This window comes from Chaetodon trifascialis, chromosome 10 (assembly GCF_039877785.1).
Source record: "Chaetodon trifascialis isolate fChaTrf1 chromosome 10, fChaTrf1.hap1, whole genome shotgun sequence".
Taxonomy (NCBI): domain Eukaryota; kingdom Metazoa; phylum Chordata; class Actinopteri; order Chaetodontiformes; family Chaetodontidae; genus Chaetodon; species Chaetodon trifascialis.
The window spans coordinates 24845320-24869929 of NC_092065.1; the positions used below are offsets into that span (position 1 = coordinate 24845320).

Consider the following 24610-nt stretch of genomic DNA (forward strand, 5'->3'; position numbering starts at 1 on the left):
CAGGGCTACGGCCTCAACGGAGAGAGCTGTCAGTGGCCGCTTGTGCTTTCCCCTCCGTGTTCCTGATGCTGGTGGAGTTAGTTGAGAGTGAGGACAACATTAAGGAAGTCAAAGAAAGACTCTCAGTGGTCGTCTCCCTCGTCCTTCTGATAAAGTGATTACACTGCAGCCCTTCTGCTCCCCGCAGTCCTCATCCTGTATGCATGAATGAATAGAAACACAGAAGGCTGTCAGCGGTAGTCATGGTGAAATGATGAGCGAGCAAGTCATTCACTCAAAATGTGAAGGAGGAGGAGAGGAAGAGGAAGAAGAAGAGGAAGAAGAAGTGCAAGTGGTTGCCTAGTGGTGATTTGTATTACACATGCATCTAGTGTTGTGGTGGTGATATCAACAGGTGAAATTCAGTGCTCAGCAATAAATCCAAATCTTCTCCAGTTAACCTCCTGGATTAAACTATAAATCCAGCTTTAGAGTGAATTTCAATCAATCACATCCCATTCAGAGATATGTCTGCTGGTCCACTGTATCAAATCAATTCTGCTCTCAGGTCTGCTGACCTCACATCGTCCACCTTCTTGCTTCCTTGAACCAGTTCTCATTCTCTACGTGAACTATCTGATCTCTGCTGGCTTTCCATCTGTTCTCTTCAGTACTTTACTGATGGTCATAATGCCCTGATGTCCCTACAGTTAATTAATAGTGTGGGAGAGAGAGAGGGAGATTGAAAGAGGGTGAGCATGAGAGCACAATGAGTGAAGGTGGTCATCTCTGAACACCGTCAAGAAAGAACTCAATAACCAATGACACCGCCATCGCTGAGGGAAGGTCTCGAGGGCAGAAGAAGAGTCCCCGAGTTTACAGGAAGGTGGTGGTGTGGTCAGGTCATACAGTCATCCATTACAGATCACAGCTCGCTCGGAGAAAAGCTGACCAAAAGCAGTGAGAGAGAGCAGAGCAGCTGAAGCGCTGAAAAGGACTGTCAGAAGAAAAATAAGCAAATTAGAGGAGGAGTTGCACAGAGGGTCAAAAGAAAGGTGGGGGTCTTCAGCTGACACCCCGTCTCCCACAGTCTGGGCCCTAATGAAAGGAAGTAAATGTGTTCAGAAGCCTCGAGCAGAGGGATCTGGATTTCCACAGAAAGGCTGGAGTCTTCCCGACCCTGTCCCTCTTCATTTCCTCTATGGAAACAGAGTCTTTTTCAAAGCCTTTTCATTTATAGTCTTACTAAAATTATTATTATTAACTGATGCGTGTGGAAGAATTTTACTCGTAGATCATTTACCAAAATTGAAAAAAAAGGAAAAAAACTTATTTTATCTTACTTTTCTTTACTCATATCTGTATGGGAAATATGAAGCCACCGCTGGCAGCTTGTTAGCACTAGAATTAACACATTGCTTCTCATTTGTTTAATTCATTGGACACATTGTGGTTGGCCATGCTTCATCACATCTGGCACATTTTGGGAAACATGCTTATTGTCTTTCTTGTCAAAAGAAAAAAATCCTCTCATCTAATTTTTCCTCTGTGCTGTCGCAAACATCTGTGGCTCAGTGATGCCGTTGCAAAGTGTTTCCTCAGTGAAGCAGTCTTACAGTTGTAGGTCGTTGTGTGTCTAAATTAAATTGAACTCTGGCAGCACACTAGATTGATTTTTCCATCTGAAGCCAGACTGATGGTCAGCATGAAGAACAGATCAGCTGACAGCATAGATAAAAGTTGCTTGTTAAGCTGACATGAATTCCTCTCTGTGCAAAATCCACTGGGCATCAAAAACTATCTGAAACCAAGCACAGCGAGGACAATCTAGGGGAACAACACAATTCTGTAGAGGTTGAGACTTGGTGAGGTGGATTCGGGGAAGAATTCAGTGGGCTGTGAAGAGAAGCTCACTTTATTTAAGAAACTGTTATTGATTTTGGAGCAAAGTAGAGCTCAAACCTGCAGGGATGAATATCTGTAGCTTTCTGACCATGACAGATGGTAGTTGAGGGGCTATGAGTCCCCGTGATCCTGTTAGTGCAAATAATGCCATCAAAGCAGGAAACTTATTAGCTTTGGACAAAGTTAGAGCCTCTTTACCCATCGGAAAAAAATGAAATAAAGAACTTGAAATGTTGGAAAGTTTGCACCGATGAATTTGAGTTATGATAGCATTTAATTTATGCTCTTCCTGTTGTGGCTAAGGCGCCTGTGTCTGATGACTCCAGCATTTAAGCTAGATTAAAACCAGTGCAGGAAGTCGACCTGCCCACCGGCCCCCCGCCTCTTTCATCCCCTGCCTCCGCACTCCCTGTGGCACCACTTTGAGTGATGAAGATGCTTCAGATACTGTCAGGGGTTTTGAGGTTCAGATCCCCGTGGGAGAGGTGCAGAGGCTGTGAGATAAGGCTTGGCAGCAGGGTCAGAGAAGGGTGAGAGGAGGACAGTGGAGCTGAGCTGTAGCTGAGCCGCAGAAAGCAAAGAATTGCTGTGATTTGTGGTTGAGGGAGTTAATCACATAGGTCAGTATCCCACTATGCTGACCCCTCCACACTTCTGCTGACACACCAGGGATCAGGATGTGTTTCAGGCTCTCTGTACACACAGCAGGTCGGAGATGGACACGGCCGCCTTGATGTTAGCAATATTGGATTCAGTCATCTACGTGTCATTTCCTCAGCTAATACAATGCAGGCTTCATTCATAATCACCTTGGCGTCAACAGAGCCAGAGCTACATCTGCAGTTTATCTGATTTCATCAGGAGATTTAAATGTGTGAGGCATGCACCACTGAACTCAGCATGTCTGTGACAATAGGGAGGATTTTGTATCCACGCAATGATCTGACTAGAGTGAGGAGTGGATATATTTAGTGGTGTTTTCGATTCAAAGAAAGAGCGGTCATGTCACAGAGTGTGGAAAGTGACAGCAAGTGAGCTGGCTGTGGGTTCCATTGATCCTGGGCTTTGTCATGTCCACCTTCTGTTAGCACCACCGTCACTTTTTTAGGAAGAAAAATCCTGGGTTGCAAACAAACAACTAAAGAAGCATTTCTATTCTGAAAGTCTAATGCTTGACTGAGGAAGTTCTAGTTTGCCTTCATGATGTTTCACTGCAGAATGAGTCTCATTTGTCCACATTACCAACACTTTCCATTACTCTGGTTAATGAGCAAACCACCTGGCTGAATACCTGGTAAAACTCCAGCCTCAGCTGTACCTTTAGTCTAATTAGCAAATATTTCATTATAACACACAAACTAAGATGCAGCATAAGCATTTGGACCATGTTAGCATTTAGCTCAAAGCACTGCAGTGCTTAAATAGCATGACAGAGCTGCTAGCATGGCTCTTAGTAGACACAATCAAGTTCTGCACAAGCCTAAAACTGAGTCCTGAATCCGACCCGACTGATCCAGATGAATGCTACAAAATTTAAGATTGAACCCAAGATCCTGAGCCGATATTCTTGCTTCATTTCATCTTTTTATTACTGACTGTTGCAGTAGCATATTGTTGCAGCAGAAGAGACACCGAAATTTCAATTAAATTCGTAGCAGAGCTTTAGCACAAACCTTCCCTGAGCAAAAAAATGTTGGATAAAGAAATGTCTCACACAATAAGCGGTGGAGTCGTTAGCTTTGCTGAGAAAAACAACAAGAAAATTGAGCATCAGGCTTGATGGTTTTCATGATTATTCATAGACATACAGGTGAGCCAAGTGCGTTATAATCCAGATATTTGGAAGATGAAAGAATGCAGTGGCCAGTTTAAGAGGCTTCAACAGCAAAGTAATATAACAAGTTGTGTAACAAATTGCCTCTCTAGGGATTGAACTGTAATAACATTTCTTTTAAGAGTTGTTGTGTGCCAGGCAGCAGCAAAGGGCCTGCAGGGTGTGTGCTTTTCTTCCCCCTGCTTTTCTTTCTCATGCCCCTCCCCAGTTTGCTCTCCAGGTGCTAACAACGTGATTGGTGCTGCTCATTGGTTCCTTAGTTGAGCTGGCCTATCATCATTCAGAGCCCTCGTTAAAAGGACTGTTTGCATACACTTGTTAAGAGTTCCTTTATGTTTGTTAGCTAAAAATAAAGCACTTTTTCGTCTCTTTGCACAAAGGGGGCGTAACACGAGTAATGAGCAAGTTACTTGTTAGAGGTCCTAACTCCTAACATGGTATCCATTATATACTTAGACCTGTCATAATCCAAATCTTCCCTCCACTCACAACTGCAACTCATTTCAGTGTGTGAAAGCTCAATTCGGAGGTTTAACGAACAGACGTACTCCTCTGTTATTCTAAAACTAGCTGACCCTCAAACATACACATTCCTACATCTGTGAATAGGAGTGTGAAAATACACTGATCATGCTTTTCAGACACCATCAACTCTGTTAAACATACTTAGCACAGGCTTGATTTTCCGCTGTATCAAGGGAAACACCACACAGATATTTACACTTGGAAATGATGTATTTATTGAATCCACTACTCTCTGAAAATGTGTACGCTTGACTAATTACACGGCCATTAATGCAACACTGGATTTGAGTCCATTCTTCTGTTTGACTAAACTGAAATTTACTGTTTCACAATGAGTTCACGTACATTATTTGTCCTGGTTTATGTAATCTTTATTTAACCCTCCATCTTTTCAGATTCTTTGGCATTTTTTTATTAAACCTTTATAGTCTTGGTACAACCCAGTCTAATTATACATGTTATTATTCATACAGAGGCATTACATATTAATGAAACACACACTAATGGTTGCATTGGTAATGCTAAAACATCAGCTTTTATAGATGAGTGCACATTGTTAATTGTTGATCAGATGGCATCTGGTGCCCAACTGAGAGCAGGGATGTGTCAGAGTCCCAGCTGGCACGTCTATTGGCCAGCTGCTCTGTTCTGTTTGAGCTGTGATTGGTTACATGTCATAGTCTAAAGGACCTCAGGGAGCTCTTGAGGTCCACAGGGATTCAGGGATGCTTCCTCTCATCATGCAGTGCTCACCCTGCCAGTATGGATTCTTTCATCTCTCTAAGGGCTGGAACAACACTGTACACACTGATAAAAAAAAAACTCAGTGTGTGTGCCGTGCACCTGTGTGTGCTGCTGAAGCTGAAGATCCCTATAGATATACGGTCACGCTCACCATTTCTCTCTCGTTCGACCTCGCTCCTGTCCTCTCCTTTCTATCCTCCCGCTCCATTAACATCCACTGCTCTCTGTCTTGCTTCACAGTGGTCGGGCCACACACACCGGCAATCTGTGGTTCTGCTCTGGAAGTGTTATTTGCACAGATAAAGTGTGTAATGAATGAGCCTTTGCCCCGTCTGCTCCGCCATGCCAAGCGTGATAGTGTGTGCTTTGACAGGATGACACATGAGCTTGAAAGAATAACAGTCGTGGCCCATGTGTTTCATGTCTATTTATTAAGATTTATTGTTAAAGTATGCCTGCGGTTTGGAGAGGGACGTTAGGTATACACAAAGGTATTTTGGCCCTTGAGCTGAGTGTGGTATTTTTATACTGAGCAGTTTTGAGGAGCAGTTGAAACAATAATGACACTGTTTAATCCGTCTCTCTCAGGGGCAGAAAACAGAAGCAGAGAGGTACTTCCTGAAGGCCATCCAACTCGATCCCACAAAGGGAAACTGTTACATGCATTACGGTAAGCATAGATTTGTATTTGTTAGATGTTTTTTCACATTCAATTCGACATATCCTGACTTTATTTGATCTGGCTATTTAACACATACATGCTGCCCTTGTGTGTACAAAGGCAGAAATTTACACGACTTGGCAGGTTGTTCGGACGACAGTGTTGGCTGACCTCTTTGCTATCTCGTCGTCCTATCAGCCGTGGTGTCGTTCTGCACATGGCTAGTGGACAGTTGCAAGAAGAGAGGATGATTTCCTCAGATTGTTCTCTTTGATTTGATGCAATAAGAATTTCTAGGAAGATCGACTGTGAACAGACTGACAAGTAGAGAACTAAATCTTCCAATATTCCTTTAAAAGTCACGCTGTCACATGAGGAATTACGATATCAAGGTCTGTATACTCAGACCACCTTTGTAGAATATTTAGAATATAGCAGGGCACCGGCGTTTATTGATGCAGGGGCTATATTCCCTTTATTACTTATAGATTTTGTTTGATTTATCATGAAACCTCCATAACTGCAGAGCTGTTTGTAACCTGGAGCTATTTTACTATCAGTCATGGTCTGAAGTCTCACTTTACATCTGTCTCTCACCTCAGGGCTGTATTCATGGCTTCAGTTTCATCCACAGTTATTAAGGAAAATATGCTTAGGTTCACATAGTGGTTTAGCATTCTGGTACAGTAGTGTGGCTAACCAAAGTCAGCAGGGTATTAATTCCTCTCTAAACCTGGTCCTTACCAAGAGGTCCACCTCAGTTCATGGCCTTATCAGGCTTCCACGATCCCATCTCATTCAGCCGGTCCACAGAGGTTGACCGCCAGTGCAGCCACACCCATAATAAAGACACAAACCTTCCTCAAAGAACATTTTCATTTTAAAGAAACAAATCTACCAAGATTGGATAATGTGAACAAATGGGTCTGAGAGATGGCCAAAGAGTGATGGTATGTTGCACTCATATCTAGTGTTTCAGCATATTATTTCAGGGGCAGACCAGGCTGTCCCTTCATCAGGGCCAAAGGCAACACTTGCAGACTGCGTATCCCTGCGTCTCTGTGGGGATCCCTCAGCAATGCTGTTCTCTCCTGCCCTGCCAGGTCAGTTTTTGTTGGAAGAGTCACGGCTGCTGGAAGCGGCGGAGATGGCAGAGAAAGCTGCACGACTCGACAGCGGGGAGTTTGATGTGGTCTTCAGTGCTGCCCACATGCTCAGGTGAGTGTTTGACTTCTCTTTTTTCTTTTTTTTTAATGATTTCCATTGCCCCAGCCCATGCACAAAGACAGTGAATATATTTCAGTCTTTGTAGCTGAAACGGGTGGGCCACAGTTTTCCATGGCTGAGTAGAAAGGAGGCAGTGTATGAGAGAGGGAGGTCCGCTGTCTGCATGGTTTATCCAGGGGCTTACATTACTCCTCAGCCAGTGTGATTTACTTGGCTGTACTTTGTAATCCTCTTCTCTCGCTGCAGTGCCAGCCCGAGAGCTGCTGGTTTGTCTTTGCGTGCTGTGCAGCTATGTATCTTCATATGCTCACTCTGCCTCACTCTTTCTCTGTTGGCCCTGGCTCATACTCATTCCAAATCAGTTCTCGGTTCAGCTGATCAGCCTGAGCAGCAGAGCCTTAGCAGCCCACAAGCTGTTGTGTTTCTGAACAAACGCCATAAGTGGAAATTTGTAAATACAGCCATGTGCCAACTTACAGTATGCTGGCCCACTGACTGAATAAACCTACACAATTATATAGCCTGGCTGAGAGTGGTTTCCTTCTTCCTTCACCTCATGACTACGCAGGGCGCTTTACACTACAGCTGCCTGCTGAAAGGAGAGGGTTATCTTGAAAGGAATAGCTAGGCATTTTGGGAAAATGCTTCTTCTCTTTCTTGCAGGGAGTTAGGTGAGAAGAATCAATACTGCTCTCATGAAGCCACAGCCAGCAGCTGGTGAGCTTAGCTAGCTTAAATACTAGAAGCAAGGAGAAACGGCGAGCCTGGCGCACACATGTTGGCAAAATAAATCTGTACAAAAGCCTTAACGTAAAAATGACATGTTGAGGTGGAGGCTTCACGTGATTCAGGCTGTAATTATAATCAGAAAAGCTGTTCACGTCAGAAGCCTTGTTGTAATTCCAATTTGAGGAAATCTGTTTCTGACAGCAACAATATTTCCCACATGGAGAAGAGACCTACAGTGGTGTTAACTAACCTGTCCAGTAAAATGTAAGTAAATTCAAATATTACACTGATGTAGTCAACTCAGCTAGTTTTATCAGGTTTGTAATTATTGAGCTTTATGCTCAATAAAGGTGGGTGGATTTTCTTTCCCTGCTTCCAGTCTTCTTGTGTTGAGCTAAGCTAACTAGCTGCTGGCTATAGATTCAAATTTAGCATACAGCCATATGTTTTGTAAAAAATCTGACTGTTCCTTTAGGACCATTAACCCATGTTGTGAATCACCAGAGTGCGGTAAAGCAGCTGCTGCTGTACCGAACGGCACAGCACTGCTCCACAGCTCTATGTAAGATTTTTGGCCAGCTGCTTTATGCATAGCTCTTCCCCCACCAGGCTGGTCACGCAGGATCTTCACCACCAACAGCTTTCCGTATTGAGAGCGTCTTCCAGGGTCCAGACCCCTGGCAGCTAAAGAGCGCTTCAAGCAGCGCTGGGGTCGAACTTTTCTAAGCCCGCTTGCCATGAGGTCTCGCTCCTCCATAGCTCATGTTCTTTATGTGTTTGTCTTGGATGCAGATGCGGAAAGGCCTTCGGTTGGTGGGGACACAAGTAAATCTACACGGGGAAAGAGATTAAAAGGAGGGGCAGACACTCTCAGATGTGCAAATATGTTTTATTGCCCTCTTGGGCCCTTGGTTTTTGATCGTCTTGCTTCCAAACTAATAATTTTCGTCTGCCTCCTTTGAAATTTTTTTTTGGTTCTTTGATCAAACTAGCTCTGGTTTATAGTGTGAATGTAAAACCGGAATGGTCGGTTAACCTCTTCAATACAAGGCCGGTTTGGATGTGCTTGGACTTGCCTTTAATTTGTCACGTCTCAGCGAAAGTGAAAAGTTGTGGCATTATTTAGTAATGTTAAATCTGTAGATATTCACAGACAGCATGAGAAAATGAATCTCTGAACATCACATTCAGGCACGTTTTGTTCACCTCTTAGATTCCCATCCAAACCACGTGTCATACGGAATAATATATTACACCATATCTGAAATATTAGTTTGTGTTTTACTAGCATTACATGATGTTGTTAAAATACTGAGCTCTGACAGAGGAGACAGCAGTCGAAGGAAGGTTAACAGTTTTTATTTGACAATTTGAGAATGTGCAGGTGAATGAAGGAAGCAACAAGTCCAGTTTCTTCAGGTGAGAGCAGACAGGCAGGGCACAGACAGGTGTGGGGTTTGCACCTGAGCACAGACAGACAAAAGGAGTCAGGAAGGCAGGTAGCAGACAAGGCAAAAAAGACAAAAGACTGGTTCTTGGTCATTACCACGCAGGTAGACTGACGATTCAAACACTGGCTGGAACCTGGATGCTTATATACTGAGTAGGCAGGTTGCTCGATTGCCTGACCTGTTGGTCACACCCTGTATTGGCAGGGGGAGGGACAGACAGGAGACAAAAGAGGAGGCAAAACACAGGAGACAAAAGGGAAAACAAGAGGATCTCCACAGATGTTTGGTGTGCCAGTTTGTGAATCTGTGCTTTTCCAATTTCCAGGCATAATTGGTTTAAATTGATAACCTTAAAATGGTAGTAAAAGGAAATTTGGTCGCAAGTTACATTACTGCACATACATCACTGTCCTCAGGGGAGACGTCCATGTCCACTGTAGCATTCAGAGACAGTCTTGCTCTAAAATGTAATTCTGTGCTCGAGACAGATGCGACAGCTGCAGTTAAAACACAAATATCTGGCTGTCGTTGAAAATGCAATTTGTTCATTCGGTTATTAGTATCCAGCAATGTCACGCTTATTAGCAGGGCTGTCAGTGCTGTGATTTGTGCATGTCTGGGGTTAATAAACCAGACGGCGAGATGTCAGGCTAAAAAGATCAGCGGTCGAGTTGCTGATTTGAAATATGGTCAAGAATTACTCTCCTCCGGGGATTTTTTTTATCCATTCATACTCCATTTTCCCATCCCTCTCCTTGTCTTTATTCCTGTACTCTTGTAACCTCACACTGACTCTTCCTCGGGTTTAAAGCCAGGCAGTGGTTTACATTCTTGGCCTCCATTGTCTTCTGCACTCTCAGAACCCACAGTCAAACAGCCCTAGGAGGTCCAGCTGCTCCTCTGGCCATGGTGTGGCAGCTCTCCAGCCCTCCTCTGATAATGTGTTTATAAATGTGATAATGATATTATAGAATTAGATTTGTGCTTTTTTTTTCTCATACGGTTGTGCTTTCTAAATATTATGCTGGCAAACAAACATATGGTTGTGGTTGGACGTGACACCCACATTTCTAATCTTAGGACAAATTCAGCAATGCGAGTCGGTGTCTGGATCGCCTCTGGAATGTAAAATGCTTCTTTGGAACAGAGCTGGAAAAAATTCAGTTATACAAAAAAAATAAACAGCAGTGGCACATTGTTCTGCGTATCTATGAAGTATGTAAGTTTAAGTGCTTGACATGTAGGATAAGTGTAGGCTGGGCGGCTGTGGCTCAGGAGGTAGAGCGGTCGTCTGCCAATCAGGAGGGTGGTGGTTCGATCCCTGTCGTCGGCAGTCCACATGCTGAAGTATCCTTGGACAGGATATTGAACCCCTAAACTGCCTCTGATGCTGTGCCACCGGTGTGTGAATTCATATGTATGTCGCTTTGGATAAAAGCGTCTACAAATGACTAATTGTGATTGACTAACTGTAACCTCTTCAAGACCAACCGTCTGTTTTTTATTCGTGTTAGCATGACTCCATGTTGGTTGGTCCACCACAGACCACAGAAATATCTCAACAGCTATCTGAAAGATTACCGTGACATTGTATTCGAGCATTCATGGCCCCCAGAGGATGAATTCTACGGACTTTGGTGATTCCCTGACTTTCCGACTAGCGCCACCATGAGGTAGACATTTGTGGTTTTATGTGAAATGTCCCAACAATTATTGGATGCACTGCCCCAAATTCTGGTATGCACATTCTTGGCCCCTCAGGATGAATTGTAATAATATGAGTCATCTATTCACCCCCAATACTATGGTTTACGACCTAGTACTTGGAGAAGTACTGGTGCTCCATTCAGCCTCAGCTGTACTTTGTGTTTAGTGCTAATTAGCAAATGTTGCTAACATACTAAGCTAAGATGAAGAACATGGAAAACATACTTGCGAAACGTCATATTAGCATGCTGATCTTAGCGTTTAGCTCAAAGACAGAGCTGCTAGAATGGCTGTGGACTCTTAGCCTTACTTTCAGATCACTTTTCTCTGTAACTGAACATTTGGTTAAAGACACTTTCCCATTATTGGTGTATAAATATCAAATGTGTAGTAGTAAAAAAAAGTTTAAAATGTCAGTTTCTAGAATCACCAATTGTCTCTCAGCTCCTGGTAGAATTGATATTTTACTTTTTAAATAAGAAATTAGTTTCATGCACTACCATGTGATATTTAACTGAAACATTAATTACCGTTAATTGTCCTCTCATTGATTAGAGAAGAGGAAAAAAAAGCAGAACACATGAAACAGTGTCTTTCAAACCAAACATAAATACTGTGTGTTTACTTATGCCACTGACCCGGTAATCCTAAAATAAAAGCTTTGCCTTTTATGTGGAACCATATGGATGATGATCCCTTAATGGACTGCGACAGCATAAATGAAACGGCCTCACTTCCTTTGATCATTGCAACTTCAGGGGCTCCACAGCCAGCCGTCACTGACTCCGTCCTTGACTTTGTCAGAGTTAAATTGCTTGCAATGAGACAATTGTTACCATCAGTGAATAGCATGCAGCTGCACACCATAAAGGCCACAATATTAATAGCAGGAAGTGTCTTGTAACAGAGGAGCCACAGGTTTGTGTATAACAGTAGGCAGAGCAGCGGGTTAAGAAAGAAGATAAGAAGCAGTATATAGGACAGTGCTGTCTTGACTGCAGGGTTTTTGTCGACAGGAGCAAAGTATTTGTGGTTCCAGGGAGTCCTGCCGACAAGCCATCTGCCCCAAAAATCCTTTTTTGTCACAGTATGGCATGTACTGCATGTTTTGGTGCTTTTGTGCCATCTCCTCTGCTGTCCCGGTTGTCATGAGAGTATGATTAAATGATTTTGTGTTTCCACCCTGTTTGAATTTCTTCAGTGTCTCAGTATCCATCCTGCCTCGAACCACGATCCAGCTGTAAACAGAAATGAATAGTGAAAACTGCTGATCAGTCTTGCTTTGTGATGAGTTTTCTTAAAGTGCCCAATAAGCCAAATGTCCTGACCTCACGGTTCAATGAAAGCAGAAGGTAGTTGCTTTGCACTGCTCAGCGCAGATGTTATCTACTGAACGATGATATCGAACGAGAAAGCCGTTGGATCGGCTTTTCTCATCTGTCATGCTGTTCCCTCCCGCTATTTTCTCAGTGACCCCTGAGTGCCAGTAAACACGCAGGGTTCAAGGCCTCATCCGAAGCCAGGAGCAATAAAGATGAGTAATGACTGCCTCTCTCTGTTTTCCCTTTGCAGACAAGCCAGCCTAAATGAGGCCGCCGAGAAGTATTACGGACAAGCAGCAAGCCTGAGACCCAATGTGAGTACCACCACATCTAGCTAATCATCCCCATTATGTGTACCCTGATGGACACTGTGCAACCACAGTTTGGATGGCTTTCCAATATTACTGTCCGGTCTGTCTCATCACAACGGCCTTCATTGTGAGCGGATCGCAGAAAAATGGAGGTTAGGTTTAGCTCAGAGGTTTGTTTATGTAGCATCCATCACCAGCTTCAAAGGACGGGTCAGCGTAAGTAGATTGAAAAGAATAATGATGATAACATTCAGTCAGGGGACTGACATCTTGAGAAGGAATGAGGTCCATTCTTTGAGAGTCTTGACAGGGGGGTCAAGTTGTTTAATTGAGGTCTGCAGAGGCAGCAAAATATGTTTGGCATGCGGTCACCGTGTTTGTTCCTGCGTCTTGATTAGAAGAAATCAGTGCAGGATTAATGATCAAAATATATGCGGACAATGTTATACTGACAAAGTTTGGTTCTGCATGCAGAAACCTCAGCATAATATATACAAACAATGACAAACAACAAGTCAAACAAAAGCTTGAGTATAACAAAAGGATAAAATTTAAGATTTCCACAGAAACCATAAAATTGAGCTCCTATCCCCTTTGTTGTTCTCAGTGTCGATGTAGTGTTCAACTTCTGCCAAAGAATTATTGTCAACATGTAATTAAACCCAGATGGAAGAAAAATTATATTTTCATTGCTTCAGTTCGAACACAGAACATAAATAATCTGAGAGAAGCATAGATTTTAAGGTGAATCGTGGGATCGTAGCACAGACTCCTCTGTGGGCTGCGAAGATGCTCTCACGTCTGATCGCCGCTCACTTTTCTCTGTGTTTAAGAACATCCTGAGTGAAATAAAGGTTTGGAAATCTTAAAGGGACGGTGTGGACTTTTGACATGATAAGCTCTGACTCATTGGTAGAAAACATCGGCAAGCTCATGGAATCCTTTTAAAGCCACAGTGGCTCCCAAAATTAAGCTAAGTTTGTCCGTTTGCACTTTGCTGCTGGAGTTTGGTTTCCAGGATTATTAATACCGTACATCCATGAGTCACGCACAGGTCACCTTACTCTAGGCCTTTGAGCCTTTGAGCCGTGGGAGTTATTGTGAAGAGAGGGTTGACCATTGAGGCCACTGTCTTGCCACCCCCGATGAATATGTTCTTCTCTAAAAATGTGCTGAGGATGTTTGTGTTCCTTGCAGTTCTGTTTCAGGGCCAGATCCGTGTAATGTTCACATTACTGCTTCTTGGCATCTGTAATCGTACAAACACGCATTTGATGTCCATGTCCAAACACAGAGGCACTTTTTTGCCCCTACTTGGTCACTTTGGCTTGGCTGCCTTTTGCCATGTGCATTGCTCACAGCTGAGGCACATTATAATTTAGCATCTTCATCCATCTTCTTTACCATTATCCTTTGTTCTGTCCGATGTGACTTGACTTAAGCCATGTAGCCTGTCCATCTTCATTTGTCATTTCATGCTTTACTGCGGTTTGACTCTTCACTCTCCAAAAGCTCTGGTGTTTTATATTAAGCACATGTGTTTGCTCGCTCTGAGTGAGAGAGGACAGTTCCCTCCATTCAAAGGATTTAGTCCCTTCGTCCTAAAATTTCCTCTGTCTAGATGAGCTAAATCCTTTCGGATGCTGGGTTTGAGTTAGTCAATCTTTGCACTCTATGACATCTGTCCTTTGAAAGTTTCTCATTCCATGCTGGTGTTTTTTACCTAAATACCAATCTGGAGTCATTAAGGTCAGGTCATTACCCAATTTAGCTTTACCTTTAATTCTCACAGTCTTCACAGCATATGTTGCTTTACGGTCTAAGCTAATATGCTTCACATCTGGCTTTGCCTCTGCTGCTACATGCCAGTTTTGAGAAGGGTATGGAAGCAGAGAGGCTACAGAGCAGCAGAAAATGAGGAAAAAATGAAAGTTTCTGACAAGGGAACATTTAGCAGAGTGTTGCAATGGTGAGGAAAAATGCCGAAGTACTGTAGGGGTATAAATCCCAAAAGTCTTAGCTGTATGAGGAAGGGGGTGGAAGGCTTGGGTGAGGATAGGTAGGAGCCCGCAGGGTAGAGTGGACGAAGGAAACTAAACTCAGGAATTGATAAGTTTTGCATGGACGAGAGAAAAAGATGTTTCAAGTCTCTGCTGCAACTGCACTGAGAGGAAAACCAGGAGCCAGTTGATTTTCTACCCAGGAGTCTTTGCAAAGGGCTTCATCTGTTACGCCACTTATCAGTATCTACCCTAGACGATCTCAGAAGGCTTTCAGGAGTATTGGATTTTGTCTGTTTAGGGGAGCGTCTCATAAACGATCCACCTAGATGGGTCTCTCCAGTGACCGAACAAAGCTTTTCAGTCTCTGTCCTCAAAACCCATTTCAGAATCGTGCATACGCGGACCTTGTTTTTGACTTCTGCAAAAAAACAAAAAGCCTTCTTTCTCCCCATTGGCCTTTCCATTAACCTGTGTCACCTGTAAGGGGAAACTTTCAGTCAGTACTCTGTGAATGCAAAGTTTGACTGTATTGCCGTGGGCTAAAGAGAATAATACGAGAAGCTTGAATTGTCAGTGAAACACTCCTGTATACATCTAACAGCAATCAGATTAACTGTTCGTTCATTTAGTGACTCAAAAGACTCCGTTCATGTTACCTTATGAATTGACTGACCGCTTCGCTGTCACTTTCAACTATGTCCATATGTATAAACATTTATATTTTGCCTAGCATTAGTCAGAGTTGTAAAAACCCCAGACTTGCTAATTGATCCCCGAGCGTTATTTTGTGGTTTGACCTTCAAATGGTGGGTCAAACTGAAGGTAATTAACAGCCTCAGAATTACCCCAACCATTAAAGTCAAAAACTCTGGCTGCTCCTGTGAACAAATGAAACACGGAAAATTTGATTTTGCTAGGGGATTAATGTGATTGCACTAAATTGGTGTCGAGTAACTTCAATGCTGCATATCTGGGGTCGGTAAGCAACAGTAGAGGTGTCGGTCGTGCCAGCCTTTACTTTGGCCCAAGGCATCTGTTAGCATGTTTTATATGTGTTGAAGGAAGATGTGACTCCTCTCTAAGGGACAGTAGGATTGTACCAGACACTCTTTGATTTATTCATTCATTTTATTCTCCCTATGGGCAAAGCAGCACAATTGGACATATTGTTGCTATTGAAATTCTCATGCATGGGGCATCACTCATCCAACCTTGACACTGGAAAAACAGAGATGTTTTTGAGAGTTGTGCTAGACGAGGGTGGAAAGGTTGAGCAAAGGAGCGCAGTCTACACAACCAACGGCTCGGATAAAGCAAGATAAATGGACAGACAATCTGAGAGTGGTTGTGTTTCATAACCTGTCAAAGAAGTATTCTCAACACATGAATACCTAAGCCTTGACAAAGTATGAATTTCAGACGCACAGTAATACATGGACGGCAGGTGTTTAGGTTCAAATAGTCATCTGCGGTTGCTTATCCTTGTCTTCATAATGTAGCACCATGCAGAGTACTTCATATGTCCTTGCTGTGTTTTTCCTGTGCTCTGCTCTTGCTGTTATTCTCTCATACTGCTGTTGTGAATGGTTCACATTTTCACACATTCCTCATAACGTTACAAAGATTTCTTGTAGCATTCATAGAAAAACATTACTCATTCAAACAGCGTTGCTCTGAGAATTACTCTTGATTAGTTAATCAGCCATGAGAAAAAAATAAGGGTTGTGGTACAATAGATCAGTAAATGTCCATCCATCCATCCATTGTCTATGCCCGACCATCCCTTTTCAGGGTTGCGGGGGGGGGGCTGGACCCTATCCCAGCTGTCAACGGGCGAGAGGCGGGGTACATCCTGAACGGGTCGCCAGCCAATCGCAGGGCAACATATACTGTACAGACAGACAACCATTCACACTCACACTCACACCTAAGGACAATTTAGAGTCACCAATTAACCTAATGAGCATGTTTTTGGTCTGTGCCCACGCAACTTCACTGCCCGACCTGGGGATCGAACCTTCTTGCTGTGAGGCAGCACTACCTGCTGCCCCACTGTGCCGCCTCAGTAAATGTCAAGGTGCCATAATCATGTACTATTACATGTGACACAGATGTATCAGCAGATGATTGTAGGGGGAAAAAAAAGTCACAAACAGTGCAGTAAAAGTACATGATTGGCCATTTTTACTAAAACTGTTTTATTTGAACATTCCTTGTTTCCTAGGAGTAACAATTACATAAATTACAGTGGTCTCAAGCAGTAAAACAGTAGCTTTGTTACAGGGTTAGACATCTTTTCCACACTCCAAATTAAAATGGAGATCAGATGAGGTCCCTCCCTCGCCCTGGATACCTCATGGTCTCACTGTGATTGCACCCCGGACACTTTTCCTGTACTTATGTTCTCATGACTCACCCACCCGTCACACTGATGATGATTTTGCCCCTCGGCACCAGCAGGAATATACAGTATATTCATGTAGACCCACTTCAAAGTGGTGGTTGCTCCCTCTGACATGACAAGACACAGGCACACGGAAAGCAGCATGGTTACCAAACTCCAAACACAGCCTGGGTGATCCGACAAACAGGAACCAATGGCGTGTTTGGTCTGCTGTATAGCTTCACAAAATGACCAAATGTTCTTTTACACTGACTGTTTTCTGTGACGGGACAGAACAATTGTTTTTTCCATAACTTTATGAATTCATTCACTTTGATGTTTTCCTTGGTTTTACAATAGGATTCATATCTTAAAGTTAACATATGATTGTCTGCATGGACAGTTGCCCAAACAACAGTTTATTGGATGCGGCTCAGTGATTTCTGAATTACATCTACCCTCAAAGTGTGAATAGATTTTTATTTGCGTTATTCATCCATTCATAAAACGCCCACACATGGCCTCTGATGTTGTAAAATTGGAATTTTTCGTTTCATCTAATGTACACAAAGCACTGGCGGTGAGTAAACAGCTCTTACTGCCTGTGTGTCGGCTCACTCTGTGTCTCAGCAGCTGAATCACTGTGTTTACACTCATTGTACCTTCGTACTCTCAATAACAGGGTAGAGTCCTGTGTTGCTATTCTTGGGCAGAAAAGACTTGTATCTTTGGAACAAAGCTTCCAGCTACACTGAGGTGTACTCAGTATGAAACTGATCTAATCCTAAAATGACTAAGATCCCCTTTTTTGGTTTCAGTATCCTGCAGCCTTGATGAACCTGGGGGCGATCCTCCACCTCAATGGGAAGCTGCAGGAAGCTGAAGCCAATTACCTCCGAGCACTTCAACTGAAACCAGATGACACCATCACCCAGTCCAACTTGCGTAAGCTGTGGAACATCATGGAGAAACAGGGCCTGAGGACCACAAGCCCCTGAGCTCACCCTGCCCGCCTACCTGCCATCTGTACGCCAGACCTGGAGGAAAAGACGGCCTACATGCTCCTCGTTCGCTCTTGTCATCCAGGACAGATGGAGGAGACTCAGGGAGGATGTTTGCTCAGAGAGGCTGTGATTGTGCCGCACAGCCCTTCTAATAACTCCTGAGCTCTTCATACACCTCAGGCCAGCAGCTTTCCTCAGAAGCATTGCTCACAGTTTGGCAGGCGCTACATGGTATTTGGACTGTTTGGAACATTCTTCAAAATTAGTGCTCTCACAGGAACCACACTTCTTTCTTTTTTTTTTTTTATCTCTTTTATAACTACAGCGCTTAAACTTGAAGTGAGATGGGTACATCCTTCAACATTTGTGAGTTTTTCAAAAAAGCAGTTGCAGTTCGAAGTGGTGGCATTTGTTCCCGAGCGGTGTGAGATAAAATATGAAGAGAGAGAAAAGAATCTCAGAGCGCTGCAGTTCTTCGTCTGATCAGATGTTCTATCTTGATAATGATTAAAATAAGGCAATATGAAGAATGGGATAGCATTCAAAATCAAATTAATGACATAAATCCAGTGTAAATCCCTAAAATCTCATTCACATCCTCAGTGGGTCACTTTGTTTTGCTAATGAGATTTCACACACTTCATAATGAAGATATGAAAATTAACACCATCATCGTTAAACCATTTATAGCGTATATCCTCATCTTTGGTGAAAACCTGAAAAAGGGAATTTAATTTGGTAGCCGTCACAGCACACCAGCCTCTAAAAGCTCCGTGAAGGCTGGATTTTGCCAAGAAATCTCAAAAGCAAAGGAAATGGGCCTCCTTTCATATTGTAATGCCTTATGATAAAAGGTGTGAATCCTCTTCAGCATACCTGTGGCGTTCTTACCACTACTGCTTGTTCTGCACCGGCAAAGAAGTCACCATGATGAAATGTTTGTCGACAACAATAAGAAGCTATCAATGGAAATATTAAGCTACCTTCCTGTGGAAGTCACAGACAGCAAAGAGGCAGGTACGGTAGTTAGTTGATGACACCTTCTCCCAACACGCCTGAAGCTCTTACATACGAGTGTGTGGAGCCGAAACACATTGAAGTTCGTCTAACCAAATACAAAAGCTATGCCGATGCGCACCTTTTCGTCACAGAATAACACACACGTCTGAGGGACATGTTTTAATGCTTATGTTTTTGTTGGAATAAAACTAATTTCATTGTGTTTGTATAAATGAATCCTAATATATACCTACATTGTGTATAGTATACAGAGAATCACGCAGCAAAAAAAGTAGCCAGACTTAAAGGAGGCTCAGATACTCAACAAGTTTGGCTCTTGACATGAAGTATTTCCAATGTTGTCAAGACTCAGTCTTAAGGTCTCATTTTGTATATATTCTGTGCAATCAACATCTATTTGTTTTGTTGTTGTCAGCATACAGTAAGTGAAACGGCACCTTCCCAGAAGTAAGAATATGTACAGTGTTTGTGATCATTTGTTTGTTTTCGGCCACAAACCTCCTGAACTATTTGTGTCCTTCATTTAAACATTGTAACTTATTGCTTTATGTTACCTTAGCAACAGAACCAGCTGGCACTGTGTTTTTACATGTAAAATGAAGCGAGCAGATGTCCAAATACAGCTGAGTGGCCCAGGATGGATTAATACAGAGCAGCACCCACAATGGAGCGTAAACATTTTGAATATATATACTGTACGTCACTTGTCTCAGTCACATTGGTGTCGACGCTGCTCTGTTTCGGACTGTGACGGTGACTCGTGATATGTTACGTAAAATATTCACAGTTCACTTTCTTTCCCGCCTCACACCTCACACACCCCATAGTCCACCTGCGTTCTTATGTCTCGTGTGTGTATAGAAAGTGTTTATGAACAAACACTGATAATTGTTACTGCTTGAGTGAAGATGTAAAAAAAAAACAAAAAGAAAAGAAAAGAAAAAAGCGTTTCACTCTGTGTCTCTGCTCAGGGATCTCAAACGGTTGCAGAAACGTGTTCGCAGAGCGTTTACTAAATTAAAGATTTATTTTTGAAAGTTGTTGTATTTGTATAAATTATCAAGATTTGTAGCCTTTTTCTCCTTTTTTGTAATATAAAGATGAACAATTTGCCAGAATAGACTTTTCTTCCCGATGTTGCTTTTTATTCCACAATAAATTTATGGTGTTCTGCTTTTGTTCTGGGTCCTGTGCAGCCATTTTTGAAGCGGGTTACGTTTCAGATTAATGTGTGGATTTAATATTGTCCAGAAACACTCGTTCCCTTCACACTGTGCAGCAGCATCTACAGTTCTACATCAGATTTCCTTTATATTCATGTGGGATATCAGACTTAATGGGGTGGTCTTGCATTCTGTGGAACAGGTTTTACAAGGCATTTAAAGTTCCCCCCTGCAAATTTGCTAAAATGTGTCATAAAGTCAACTCAAATGGATCTCCTCCACTTTGATGTTTGAACAACAAAGAAGACATGTAAATATTCCCATATGGAAGGGGTAGCACAGTGTCTACATATGGCTGGTGTGTTTTGATTACCACCGCCCCCACAAATCAGAGCCCGCTGACAAGCAAAAGCTCCTTCCCTGAGATCCACGCACGTCTGCCTTGTGATGTTTCTCACATGTCTACATGGAAGGTCTGCTCCCATGATCGGCGCTCGCCATGGTGCCCAGCTTCCCTTGCTGGACTGGAATGCACAGACGCTGCCTGCACTGTCCAGTCCACTTTGAATCTTCTTCTCATAACACAGGTGCGCCTCACGTATCCTCACAAACAATGTGAAATAGTCACACTTGCTGCTTTGTTGGGTTATGAAGTCACGCCACAAAGGCCTGCTTCCCATATGAAGTTAAATATGCTGCTGTCTTGGAAATTATACCAAGTGCACATGGTAGGTGCAGCAGTAGCAGAGGCTTTGTCTTTAGATCAGTCCACCACTGAAAAATCTCAGCAACTATTGATGGATTTTTAGGATATTTTTCTACACAGATTTTTGGTCCCCAGAGGATTAATCATAGTGACTTTGATGACTGGTTTCCCTGACTTTTCTTCTAGTGTCACCAACAGGTGAAAGTTTTCATTTAACCTTTGAAATATCTCAGCATCATGCATAGAGATTCATGGTTTCCAGAGGATAGACCCTAATGTCTTTGTTGATCCCCTGAACCTTCCTCTTACACCACAAAGCTCACATTTGTGCTCTTGACTGTGACATCTCGCTATACTCGCAATACCATACTAACTATTGGAAAGATAGGTGTTGAACATCTAAGATGTTGAACATGGTAAACGCGTTCTGCTGAAACCTGCTTAACATCAGCATGTTAGCTTTGCCATTGTGAGGATTTTAACATTTGGTTCAGTGCCTAAACAGAGCCTCACAGACCGAGTGGCATTCAGGTCAAACGTGAGTCGAGGAGACCTGTTTCATGTGCGTCTGTTGTCTGAAAGGGGCACTGGTTCAAAGAAAAGTAGAGGTTCAAGCTGTTTGACAGACATGGTCTTTTCCCTGTGGGCCATGCAGCTACACCACATACTGTTCACATTCACTCTGCACAGGTCTCGTTATGATGTGTAACTTCAGCCATAGCACTCTGCTCGCTCATTGATAGCTTTCCTCAAATGAACTGAGCGGATGCACACTGAGCTTACAGTTTATTTGAATCTCCGTGTCAGTGGCCTTTAAATAAATTGTGAAGCTCTCGTGTCCTCATTTTGCTTCAGAGAGTTTCTGCGAGCATAAACATAGAATTATTATTAACAGCTTGTAAATCATCTGGAAATGTAGAAATTGATGTGATGTTATATCATCATCTATAATAATATAGTAACAAATACTTGCACTATATATACTATTTGTATTAGTAAATATACTAATACTGATATACTATATTTACTAGTATAGGAAATATAGTGTAAGTCATATACTACTGATTCAAGTTTATTTAATTGGGCAAGAATTTCTTTAAAAATAAACATTAAAATGTTGACTTTGTAAAGTAAAACCTAAAAAATACTTTCTTCCCACATCCCATGCAGCTTGATTTCCTGTTTCTATAGAACAATATTCACATTTCTCTCATGGCATTAGATAAACTCTGTGTGCAGCACCCAAGGAAATCAAAAAATCTCCGTCCTCCACTCTCAAAACTTCATGTACTTCATTGCTTTATATGACCTCTCGCATCCAGAAGAGTTCAGGCTGGGGGAAAGGAATTTTTCATATTAGGCTGTGATCTTGCAAATCTGCCTGCTGTTATCAAGCAAATATTTTGTGGTATGTGCTGATGAACTATCACCACTTTGATCTGTGGTGCCTGAGCCAGGAGCTCACAGCACCTGGCCAGCTTCTTTAGAGTGGACGGCTGTGCGTGATGCTGACAAGTCCTCCCCTCTGGACCCAATATCCATTGTTATTACTTGACAGACAAAGCATTAAGATGAGACTCTGCTTCATATTATTGAAGTGTTTTGATCTCCAGAAAGGAAATTGTTTTTCTTTAGCATTATGTTACTGTGCAGTATTGACCACTGCTGTTGCCCAGTGTAACAGAAGCTTCCACCTTAAACACAAAGTGCTCATTAAAATGTGTCAGGGATACTTGAGCCGTTCGTGTGTCAGATTTCACAGTATATTATAGGTAAATACACTGTGATGGATTTGTACGCCACACACTGTTTTGGAGTCATCATGTAAGAAGAAACACATGTTGCCAATACGTGGTCAGCCTCTCATACCACCATCATAAAAATTTCAAGTGTTTAATCTTTTCTCTTGACAGATTTATTGAGGAAATTTCCACACCCTGATCTAATTAAGCTAGTGGCTGAAAAGCAGAGTTATGTTGGCCTGTTGACTGGTCCAAAACTTTGGTCCAGGCTGGAGTATTTTGCTTTTCCATAACATTTGATGCAGATATCCATTGTGCTCGGAGGATGAATCATAATGACCTTGGTGATCCCCTGATGTTGCATCTAGTGCCACTAAAGGATCAACATTTTAATCTGTTCAATATGACCAGACACCTGGCCTTCTATGCGTGCTAATGTTTGCACGCTAACATGCTCAACAAAGAGGATGAACATGCTTAACATTATACCTGCTTAGCATTGGGATAGCTTTGTAGTTGTGAGCATGTTAGCATGCTGATTAGCTCAAAGCATCATACGTCCTGCAAAGAGGCTCGCACGACTGTAGACTCTTACTCATGTTTATTTGTGAGTGATCAGCCCAATCAAGATAACAGAATATGACCAATAACTGGGCAGCGTGTTATGAAAAGTGTAGTGTGACTTTCCCTCTTTGCCATATTAAATCCTTTGAGAAATATGGAACACATGCAATGAATATATACATCAATTCCAGATGCAGATTTTGATATATTACGTATGTTTTCTAATACCAAGTATTAAACAGTCATAATAAAAGCTTAACACAATCCAAACCCCCCCTCCTCATGAATTCTGGCCATATTAACTTTAGTCCAGTAAAATGACCAGACATTCATCAAAATGACACTGTCATATCCTTTCTTTCAGGACTACATGTATATGTAGATATTCTGTGTAATTATCATTTAAATTATTCTGTGTGTGTGTGTGTGTGTGTGTGTGTGTGTGTGTGTGTGTGTGTGTGTGTGTGTGTGTGTGTGTGTGTGTGTGTCAGAGAGAGAGAGCTCTGGCACACAACAGGAAATGAACACATTGGGTGGTTTGCTGTCATCCATGCAATAAATCTTCTGTTCAACACTGCAGCCCTCTGTATTTGGTTTTTAGCCTTGACACCAATCTACTGACAAGTCTACATAGTGTAATACGTGTTTGGAAAAGTTTGAAGCTAAAGTTGCTGATGCATGTGATTCCCAGGACTAAAAGTTAGAGTTACAGTGCCAAGGCTCACCCAAATGTCAGCACAGACATGCAGGAATCCTCCAAGACCCATTATGGGTTCTGGTTAATTATTAGTGAAAGACTATTCTATTTCCCTGTTTGGACCACATATAGCAGCTACTGCACAGATGCGTGATCTTGTATGGGCGGTCATGTGTGCTTGTGCAGGTGTACAATTTTAGCATGAAAAAGGAGTCAGAGACACGATCCAGACTCCCATCTCCCCAACATGGCCACCCCGAGGATTTACAGAGCACTATTAACAACCAAACCCTTAGGACCTTCTGAATACACCATTTTGTGCGTTTTTTTGGCCGCTGGGACCTACACATCTCAGGAAATGGTTCCATTTTTATTACGTCGGCACTGAGAGAATGTACTTTGTCTTCCTTCTGCCCTCACTGATGTGCAGAAGTAGACCTGCAGTGCTCCCCGAGCTGGAACCGTGCAGAATAATGTGTGCGCGTGGATGTGCATATGCCATATGTGTGTGTGGTAGCCAGAGAGGAGGCAGGTGGCCTGTGCGTATCTCAGTGTCGGGATTGATTAGTTCCAGAGACAGAGACAAGATGTGAAGATCCAGCAGCATACTGTCAAAACAACAGGCTCTTCTCCAGACAGCTGGATTTCCGTTCAGACCATCACATAGACTGTATGCATGCTCGGGACAACATCAGACCTCCTTTGGACAGTACTTGCTGGAGCCAGAAGATCGATGTCATGCTGAATGGTAGAGAGCAATTATTAATATGACCTACAAAGAGGTGATTCCAAGTGATTTAAGATACACCGACAGCCGTAACGTTGATCCTCAATTGCATGAGCAACCATGCAGGTGAACAGATTGCTTGTTTAAATGTACAACTTGGTTTCATCAATAGATTTTAACATATGTGGCCGGTTTTTGCGCTGCTT

General features: G+C 42.6%; 1 protein-coding gene across 1 annotated transcript in view; it reads left to right on the plus strand.

The window, feature by feature from the left end:
• tmtc2b (transmembrane O-mannosyltransferase targeting cadherins 2b) overlaps positions 1-19983 on the plus strand; it is a 94572-nt gene extending 74589 nt beyond the window's left edge. Inside the window, exons 9-12 of the mRNA XM_070972464.1 lie at positions 5576-5657; positions 6752-6866; positions 12335-12398; positions 17600-19983. Of these exons, the coding sequence (XP_070828565.1) occupies positions 5576-5657; positions 6752-6866; positions 12335-12398; positions 17600-17779 (441 nt within the window). The 3' untranslated portion in view covers positions 17780-19983. The remainder of the gene's footprint in view (positions 1-5575; positions 5658-6751; positions 6867-12334; positions 12399-17599) is intronic.
• The last annotated feature ends 4627 nt before the right edge of the window (positions 19984-24610 follow it).